We start from the raw sequence: 10,970 nt of genomic DNA, 5'->3' as shown, positions 1-10,970 counted from the left end.
TCATTCATTACCATTAACCGCTTATCCGCAATTGGGTCGCGGGGGCTGGAGCCGATCCCAGCTGACATTGGGCGAGAGGCAGGGTACAGGACAGGACGCCAGACTATCGCAGGGCAAACACATAGAGACAGACACCATTCACACCTACGGGCAATTTAGAGTCCCCAATTAAACCTAAGTGCATGTTTTTGGACCACACAGAAGAGCCGCAGGCTGGAGGCGAACCGGCGATCCTCTAGCTGTGAGGCGAGAGCGCTAACCACTACACCATATAGGTATGTTATCACAATTGATTGTTATCTTTTTTTATTTTCTCTTATTATGTTTGTTGTTATGCACCAACATACAGCGCCAGCATATAAATCGTATGTGAAAACCATAGAAAACCTACTTGGCAATAAACATTCACAGCACATCCTGTCTGATTTCATAAGCATAAGTCGTCAATTAGTGATGCTGCAGGAGTGCCACTAAATTATTATTTGATAATGTTATTTCTTTAATGTAAAATATGTCTGATAGTACACATCACCATGATTCCAACAAATAATTAGCAAAGATACATCTGCCTGTTCTCAAATAAAAACATTGCATTTATCCTATCCATAAAGACAAACTATAAGCCACTAACTATTGAAAAAACACTGGCCACTTTGTTGTATAATATCCCAAGTATGGAAATTCTGGTGAACCAAAATAGATCATTTTGTAACTTCTCGAGCAAGAGACTTTGACAGACCAGGTCAGGGTTAGTGACACAAAAGTATATACAGCTTAATATGCAACTTCATCACAGGCAGGTGTAAAAGTGGGTGTGCAGAAATTCTGTATATCCTGTTGCAGAGCTGGGGGGGCTCTTGACACCTCTGTGGCTTATTGCACATCCTCCACAGGGGTTTCCATTCCGAGGTTCAACAGAATAAACTACTGGTGCACATTAAGAATAGATTATATATTTATTTTCTCCTGTGTGGGAGAATACATGGGAAAAATGAGACCATAATTTGTCAGCAATGCAAATGCCTATACGTCCGGTAGTTGAGAAACAAGGTAAAGTGAATCATGCATGCTAAGAGATCTCAAAAATCTCTACTTATTTGTTTGCAATACTATTAGAAGCTCTAGAAAGTAACAAGAGGCTGTAAGAGTGCTCTGAATAAAGCACATTTTCATGACAACTGCACAAACTTTGTGCAGATGAAATCTATGTCACACAGCAGAAAGCTCCAGAACAAAAAAGTAAGGGGACATTGAATGGAGATTGTTTTTTGTCACCAACTATTCCCTACAACAAAATTCATGCAAGAAATAAAAAAAAGTCCTGTTTTGTCTTTCAATCAAAGAACCACTTCCTGTTACTGTGCTTTCATTTTCATTCCATCATGATACTTTTTTTTGATAAATGTTTTTATATAGTGCATTTTTTTTCTTTGCAGAAGTTAAGAAATCTTTTTAGCATCAAATACGGGTGTAAACTTGCACATAACACATCTGTTTACATGGTAAAGGTGGCAGTCGACATAGCCCCCTAACCCTTTGAGGAAGTGGTAAAACACGCCTGAATGCATCTACTTAACTGGTCACATCTTCTCTTTAACTGACACTTTAAAGATGATGTTGTTTAAGATGCATCACAGCTTCATGGTGACGAAACAGAGATGGACACAGATTTTTCTCCTCTTCATGGTCTCAGGTACACTTTTGGATTTTGGAAGCTGTTATATATATAAGAAAATTTACATATTGTGCAGTTCAATCCATTGTGTTCTATAAGAAACGCTTTTTAAGCTCATTGGCAGACAATTTCAATTTATTTCTCAAATCTTAACGACACAGTGTCGACTGTTGAGATGATCAGGTTTCCTTCAGGCACCTTCAACCTCTCTAGTGGTTACTTTGCGGTGGTATTGGTAGGTGTGTATATGTTTGTGCATAAATGTATTTCTTAGATATGTAACAAGAACAAAGAAAGATAACTCTGCGCTTTGTCCGTGATATATCTAAGGACAGACTCAAAGTTAACTGTATATTAGGGCATTGAGAAGTGTCTTTTCAAATTGCTTTTGAATCTAATAGCATTTCAAACCCCCAATAAATTCTGTTTGTTTACCGCGGTTCTTGTGTTAAATTTGTGAAAAGGGTTCAGATTTGATAAGAGTCAAATTTATGGGCTAACAACAACCTCATACTCTGTCTCTGGACATTTTTTGTAGCATTTTTGGACTCATGTGGCTAAAGTCAACAATGTTTGTAGGTAGATTTCGAATCTAAAGTTTATCTTTTTTCAAATTTTCCTGATTTGATTGGCACACAGGAAACATAAAAAGAAAGAAAGCTGCAGATTGAATTAATTAAATTTAATTTGTTGCAGTAATGTTGTATTTTTTTCTGAACCTTTCAGCTGTGTTGCCTTTCTATATAAAGCTTTATAATGGGTTTTTTTCATTCAGTAACTCTGGGCGAACATCATTTTAAACAAGTGAAACCAGCTTGTCCTTTTACAAAGAAAGGCACATATCCTCCTACTAGCTAAATAGAAAACCACTAAAACTTTGTTGTATCGAAGCTGCTCGGAAAATCCCCAATTATTCCATTAAAGGGAAGTTTGAAATAAAAAGTTTCACTTTAGCATCGTGATACCATATTTTCTGATACTGTACCGACTCTCAAATACACAGTCTTGATTTTTATAGGCCCTAGGTTTGTATGCAGAGTCGTAGCAGACAGACTGCACAAAACTTAGTGCTGGTGATGGATGATATAAGGGCTGATAGATGCAAATGTAGATCCAACTGTTATAATTTTATTGAAAAAAGTAAACATTTTCACCACAGATTTGAGATGGCAGAACCCCAAACGTAAGGTTATTAAACATTCTCTCAGAAATATGGCCAAAATCACAGTTAGTTAGGATAATAATATAATGATAACAGATAATGTGTTATTTTGGGGCATAGTTGCTGTTTTTCTAAATGACACATTACTAGGGCTGGGATATATTATATTTTATAAATTGTTTTATGGCAATGTCAATGGCAACTTTAAACTGTATTAAACAGGGACGTAGTCCCCGTCAGTGGTAGAATGTAACTAAGTACATTTACTCAAGTACTGTACTGAAGTACAATTTTGAGGTACTTGTACTTTACTTCAGTCTTTTAATTTTATGTAACTTTATACTTATACTCCACTACATTTTAGAGACAAATACTGCACATTTTACTCCACTTCATTTAGCTGCCAGCTTGAGTTACTTTTCAGGTCCATATTTAACATAAAAACAGGTTTAAGTGTTTAGACATTTTAAAAAATTAAATCTTATAACAGTATCTTAAGTAGTTAAAATGAGTCGAAAATTAAAACCCTGCTTACATATATGTAACAATAATAATAGAATGAATCTAATAATAAATTTAGAATATATATAATATTTTGAGTGGGGACATTTTGATGGTGATACTTTTGTACTTTTACTCAAGTAAGGTTTTGAATGCAGGACTTTTACTTGTAGTGGAGTAATTTCACTGTGTGGTATTAGTACTTCTAGTTAAATAAATGATCTGAAAACTTCCACGACTGGTTTCTGTGATGTTATCCATAGGTTTCTGAAGAGCCAAAATGTGACAACCACACACTTGGCTATGCATCATTTCAAACATTAAAGGGATAGTTTGGATTTTTTGAAGTGGGGTTTTATGAGGTACTTCCCAACGGTCAGTGCAGTACCTGCGGTAGATGATGGTCTGAACATTCCCAGTTTAGAGAACCAGACGTGCAGGAAGTGAATGAATGAATTTCTGCAGACGAGGACTGTTACAAAATGTGTTTTACCCACCTAATCAAAGGCCCAACCTAAAAATGTAATACCCATTTATGCTATATATAGAATATGTCCACATAGAATATGTTTATTGCTATTCACGGCTGTTTCATTTGGCACTACTTTTTCTCAACCCTAGAACCTCCATGTTCCTACAGAGAAGCGCATTTATATGCTTCTTGCACTGCCGCAGATCCGTAGGATACCTGTGCTACTGCTTAAGAATACGGTTGAGTTCTACAGGTTCATAAAACATACATTAATTAATTTCCTGCCTGGAGCGTGTCTGGTTCTCCAAACTGGGAACGGACAGACCATCATCTAATGCAGCTAATACATTGACTGTGGGTAAGTATCTCATACAACCCCACTTCAGAAAATATATTATTATAATTATTACAAATATCCCTTTATTATTTATCAACAAGTAAGTTATATAAAAATCAACCCCTGTAAATTGTCATGAAGGGGGAATTTAGCTAAAGAGACCATAACCTTGATTTTGCACCAGGCTGTAGACAATGTTATTTCTGCTGTCAAGTTGGTGGTCTTCGCTTGCATGCAGTCAGTAGCTGCCTACAGCTATATTAACCACAATTTTTTTTTAAAACAGCAAAGGCAAAGGTTGAGCAGTTCAGTGGAAGACATTCGAAAGGAAATTATCATGGTTACCTAACTTCCTGTTATTTTCTTATTTCTATATTTGCTGTTTTTCTAGGTACCTGCTCTCTTGTCACAGTCCACCAGCCTCCTGCACTCACTAGTGCTCTGGGTCATGATGTTATAATGCCGTGCAATCTCAATCTCTCCCCTGATGAGCAGATGAAGGCCCCACCAGTTCTGTATTGGATTTTCTTAACACAGGACAAAATCGACCCCCTTAAACTGTGGGTCCCCTCTGAGGCATATGTTGGACGTGTAGACCGTCTGGACAATGATCCGTACACTTCAAACTTGTCCATACTCCTCAAGGATGTCCAGTGGGCTGACAGTGGGAAATACCAGTGCAAAGTCTCTGTCAACACAAACCGAGATAGTTTCAGGAGGAATGGAGATAAAACATTACTAATGCTTTATGGTAAATACATGGTTTTACATTTTTAATTTCTTATACATTGCTGTACCAAATGTCCACACAGAAAAAGAAAGACATGGGGACATTTTACCAGTATTTACATCTGCAAGTTCGTCTCAGTATTATGTAGGGTTTGGCTCAAGTTGAAGACAAAACTGGGATAAAGTCTTGGTTTGTCAAGATGATTTGTGGGGTAGGAATCAAGTTCAAGGCGAATATTATAGATTTAGGATCACTTTAATGATAGACAAGGCCTATACAGCAGGTTAACGGCTTTAATATGCACATGTGCTTTTGCCATCTTCTCCGCAGGCCTGCACAGTCATCTCTAACCAAAGTATGCAACACATCTGTTGTGATTTCTGTGACTTCCAGTAATGTTCACAAACATTTAAACATCCCCCTCTGGCCATTGTTAAACTGGATATGTTATAAACTGTGGGTGACATGAAGAAGAAGAAATATGAACAAAACCCAGAGGCAGCAACTACCAAAAGTCTGAATGAAGCCAATATGAAAATGACTAAACCTGCATTCCTTCTAATGGCCAGCAGGGGGTGACACCAGTGGTTGAAAAAATAATTTTGTATGAAAGTAAATAGGAAAATGATGCTATTATACTTCTGACTTGATTTATTACCTCAGTAAATGTTCTCATAATGAGTTTTGGTCTCAGTCGTTAGATTCAAATCTTCTTTAATACAGCCTGATTGTTTTGTTTGCAAATTATAGTCCCATTTTGAGTAAAATAAACGATAAAGCAGGGCAAGCTGTAGGGCAGGGCTACAGGATGATTGACAGGTCACTATCACAGCGCAGTCTATTTTAGTCTTTGAGTTTGTTTACACTTCAAAGTAAACTGGATCATTTTGGTCGTTTAAAATGTCTGGAGATGGCTGTTTATTTAGAATTTAGAATTGCCCGATGCTAACTAAGCTAGCTAGCTTATGGTAGCCTCAGCTGATGACGTAGCATCACTCCTGATCCGTGTACACTGTTGCAAAAAAAACAATATGACTACAAAGCCTCGGCCAGTTTGCCGCTAAGTATAATTAAATCTGCTTCCACTGCTTTCACCATGGGCTGTTTGCAGAGTTACGACACATTTGCACAATGAGAAAAAATGTCTCTTGTCATTGTACCAATCAGAAAAAAACAAATGTATGCCTTACTGAAACAGGTTAAGTGTGCCTGTTTTAGTTCTAAAACATGCTAAGGAGAAGAAATCTAATTACTAATTCCATATAAGTCATTTCAGCATTAACCTTTTTTTTTCTATTTAAATATATTTATGATCATGTACATTTCTATTTCTATCAAGCTTTTTCTTGTGCCCATATGTATGAACACTAGACTTAAAGGTAGTCATGACTGCGCAGTGACTGGGGGCTTTAATTTAAAGAAAACCTTAAGTACTGATGTGTGTTTGTTTCTAAGTAAACACACCTGTACATCTGTCTGCGTCTCTTTTCAGACAACTTGACCTTTAACCTCATCAATCACAGTGACTCTCTGCTCCGGTGTGAAGTAAATGTGAGCCAGGATGCCAGATTCGTTTTGTCCATTTTTCATAATGGATACAAACTTCAACCCGTTGACTGTGCTCCAAGAGACACCAGTGCAGCTCTGCACTACGGCACACTCTCTGAGACCATTTCTCTGAGGAAAGAAGGAGAATACGAGTGTCAGCTGCACCTGAACGAAACGCTGGTCACAAATAGCACCTTCCACTACCATCTGAATGGTAATAATCTCCCTCCTGATGTGATCTAGTATTCATGCATGCACAGTTTTAACATCTTCTGCTCTTCGATTGGTGACAAACACTATGAGTTTTGTTTTAAGAAAAATGTGAAGATTATGCTGTAAAATGTCAACATTTAAGGGATGGTTTGGATGTTTAAAGGCGGATTATATGAGGTAATTATCCATAGTCTGTGTATTGCCTCGAGTCGCTGACGGTCGAAGAGGAAGGCAGGAGAACTGTCACAGAAACTGAGTGATGTACTGCTGTGGACATGGGCAGCAGCTAAACAGGTTTTACACACGTTAAAATCTTTTTCAGTTGCAGTGTACACTATATGTACAGTATTTTTACAGCTTTGCCTTGTCATCAGACAGCCCTGTTTGAGTTACTTATGTTCTTTTAAAGCCACCAGACTCCACTAACAAACAGTAATTTTATCACACAGAACATGGAGCTGTTGGTCTACTGCAGCCTTGCTTGGTTAGTCAGTTTGTGTTATTCTGTGACTACGATGAATCTGAAGCAACCCCTTTTAAAACACCAAAGTGACACAATAGCACAAACAATCTAACCAATCGAGGCAGTGGCAGATCAGCGGCTCCTATTTTCTGCGAGGAAAAATGACTGTTTTTGTCAAAGAAGTCTGGTGGCTTTGAAGAGAGCATAACTGGATATAACAACCACAGTTCCTTGTGGGGAAGGGCTGTCTGACAGCGAGGTAGAAATTCCAAAAGGTCATTGTTTGGTTTCTGTGCTGGTTCTCCTGCCTGCTTCTCCAAACTGGGAGCATGTCGGCCATCATCCACTGCAGGTCATACAATGATCTCATACACTCCTACTTCAAAACATCTGATTCTTCCCTTTTAAGCAAAGACTCTTTCGATCTTATCTGTTTAGATGCTGCAGATGCTGAAAAAAATGTTTCGGTAACACCTCCAATTACTGATTCTGGTAAGTCTGTCCTAAACAGAAGCAAACACTCACTTTCTGCTGTTTAAAATGGTTCAAATTGTGTTATTAAATGATCACCTCACACAAAATGCATTGGTAGATCTAGCAACCAATATACGGTTGCAAGAAAAAGTATGTGAACCCTTTGAAATTACCTGGTTTTCTGCATTAATTTGTCATAAAATGTGAGCTGATCTGCATCTAAGTCCCAAGTATACCACACAAACAATTATAATATTTCATGTTTTTATTGAACACATCCATTAAACATTCATAGTGATGGTGGAAAAAGTAAGTGAACCCTTGATTAAATAACTGGTTGAGCCTCCTTTAGCAGCAATAACCTCAACCAAACGCTTCTGACAGCTGCTGATCAGACCTGCAAAACGTTCAGGAGGAATTTTGACATGAAATATTAGAATTGATTGCGTGGAATTAGGTATAAGGTATAGGTTAAGCACATTGTGTTTGTCTATGGGACTTGGATGCAGATCAGATCCCATTTTTTTTACAAATTAGTGCAGAAAACTAGGTAATTTCAAAGGGTTCACATACTTTTTCCTGCAACTGTTATTGGTTTTGTTTTAATGATTCATCGCTGCATCAGTGTGTGATTTTAATCTCATGATTACACTTCATGGTTTTTGTGTTTCTCAGAGCCAAGTTTGGGTCCATTTCCAGAGCCATGGTTCCTGTATGTGGCTCTCCTCCTGGTGCCTGTCTCCACCCTGCTGGCACTTTTAACTGCCCTGCTGATTTACAGATGCTGAGTTTGCCAACATCTGGCTGTAACAGAGAGGTGTAGCAACGGCTCGTTTTCCAATCAACGTCATTCTTAATCAAGGCCAATGTCCTATAAATTCAAGTTAAAAGGGAAGTGCTCTGACTGACAGTATTATTCACCATAAAGTTAGCTGACTTCTGAATAATATAGAATGATGACAGAAGTGATTATATGTGAATATGAAATGATATATGACAAAAGTAATACTCTTATTTATTCATTCAATACTATTCAATAAGGCTTTATTGGCACAAATGTTAAAAAAACAATGGTGCCAAAGCACAAGTACAACTTCTTACAAATATTTAATAATAATAATAATAATAATAATAAATGTTATTTGTAAAGCACTTTTCATTGTTAAAAGCAATCTCAAGGTGCTGTTGTTGTGTATTTGGACAATACACAACAACAGTAAGATTCTTACAGATTTTTAGTGGTTCATAATGATACTAGACTTGTGGTTTTATCCTCACAGGAATACTTCAGTTTAAATCAGAAAAATCTAAGTAAATCCCCTCCACAGGTTCCTCCTTCATCAGAAATGTAAATAACTGGTTCGCTTTTTTCGGTTTCAAGCTTCAATTCCTTCACAATATTTTCTGTTCCCCAGGTTTAAGGTGAAGAAAGGTTGTTTTTTTTGTTTTGTTTTTATCGCCCTCTAACGGTGACTAAGAGCAGTTGCACATATTGAGGGTGACACTTTCTCCTTTTTTAAAAAATTATTAAAGCATTTTTCTTGACTTAAAACTTGGAATATAATCGGTTCACTTTAAGCATAAATCTAAACTACTTGCAATGAATGACTCATCAACATGAAAAAGCAAAACCTGTGGCTGAAACTGAAAGAAGCAAATGTATTTCTTTTTTAATTAAAAGTATTGCTGCATCAACTTGCCTTCTTCACAGAAGATGTGTTTATATTTGTGGACAATAAAACAAGTTTACCTTGAATACATCTCACTGCATGAGTGGAGATTAATCCTCAATATGAGTTGGGACTGTTATTGAAGTTAATCCACATATTTAAAAAAATGAAAAGGGATGTTAGTGGAATTAAGGACAGGGAGGTCACACACACACACACACACACACACACACACACACGAACGATACATTTCTCAGGGCGAGGACAGGCATGCAATCAACGCAGTAATCCTCACTGCTGGCATAATGAAATGGCCAAAACTAGAGATAAGCATGCGCACAACCACAACCACAACCACACACACACACACACACACACACACACACATACAGTAGTCTGATTCCCCTCTGAGCTGAGTCAGAGAGCGAGTCAGTGCACCTGTGGTCATGTGGTTGTGTGTGTGTGTATATGTGTGTGTGTGGGGGGGGGATTCATGACTAAAACAAAGAGCAATGATGGCTTATAAAGTGGAAACCTATCAGTTGAAACACCACCAGAAGGCTGGCTGAGAACAGGACAGGCGAGTAAATGAAACTTTCCATGTAGAGGTGGGAAACAGTTTTAACCTTTTATAACACCCACACTTTTTTTTTTGCTTATTTGGTGTACAAAAAGTGAAATCAGAAGAACTATAGGGCCAAATTGCATTCATATGAGGCCTTATTTAAAAGATAACATCTTCTGGTACTGTACAATTTTGAGATTCTTGTACTTTTCAGGTCAAGAACATGAAAAACATGAGACATTTTTTTATTATGCATTTTTATTTTAACAGTATATTAAGTAGTTACAATGAGCCTATATGACAGTGACATGCTGCTTACATAAATGCATCAATAATAATATTCCCATATAAATAATAATATCTGAGTGGGTCCATTCTGCATAATTTTTGTACTTGATGCTGATACTTTCAGGTTGTGATTGCTTTGACTTTTAGTAGAGTTGAAGTTGAGTAATTTCATAATTTACAGTTTGATAAATATATATACTGTTACAGTCACATGATGACACATCACCACCATTCAGTCTCAACAAAGTGATGATAGGGTCATTCAGAAGCAGGCAGACAGACAGACAGACAGACAGACAGATAGATAGATAGATAGATAGATAGATAGATAGATAGATAGATAGATAGATAGATAGATAGATAGATAGATAGATAAGAAATAGGGTTGGATGGAAAAGAGTAATAGGCCTACAGAATTTAAAAAAGCTGTAGAAATTGCAAATTATATCATTTAAAACAGATCTGTTTTGACCTATAATTATAATATATAATTATTTTTTTAAATAATACACAGGTTATTTAGTTTCTGTGATTTCAGGGACTGCTCTCTTTGCCAGCACGTGGTGGCTTCTGGAAGAGATGAAAACATCACATAATATCCCTGTTGCCACAACGACGCCTCTATACTTCTCTCTCCTCCTCTCCATCCCTCTGCTGCAATGCATGTCACCCTCTCTCCTCCTCCTCCTCCTCCTCCTCCTCCAGCATGCACCTCCCTCCCCCAGCCTTCACCCTCCCCAAAGACTGATTAGCGCGGCATCCTTCCACTGACACACCACGTCATTTCTGGAGATTACCCATTTTTATTTGTTCTTCAATTTCACGTCCCGCTCGAGGAATATGTGGATGCCCACAGGACATTTGCCTCTGTG

At 37.5% G+C, this 10,970-nt stretch overlaps 1 protein-coding gene across 1 annotated transcript; it reads left to right on the top strand.

Annotated features, from left to right (window-relative positions):
- Positions 1-4,607: 4,607 nt before the first annotated feature.
- On the top strand, positions 4,608-9,294 carry LOC131976054 (uncharacterized). The gene is made up of 4 exons (XM_059338942.1): positions 4,608-4,898; positions 6,370-6,639; positions 7,540-7,593; positions 8,251-9,294. The coding sequence occupies exons 1-4, from the start codon at positions 4,643-4,645 to the stop codon at positions 8,361-8,363; spliced, it is 693 nt and encodes a 230-aa protein (XP_059194925.1). The 5' UTR covers positions 4,608-4,642; the 3' UTR covers positions 8,364-9,294.
- The last annotated feature ends 1,676 nt before the right edge of the window (positions 9,295-10,970 follow it).

Source organism: Centropristis striata, chromosome 8 (assembly GCF_030273125.1).
Source record: "Centropristis striata isolate RG_2023a ecotype Rhode Island chromosome 8, C.striata_1.0, whole genome shotgun sequence".
Classification (NCBI taxonomy): Eukaryota; Metazoa; Chordata; class Actinopteri; order Perciformes; family Serranidae; genus Centropristis; species Centropristis striata.
This window is presented reverse-complemented; position numbering and strand designations above follow the sequence as displayed.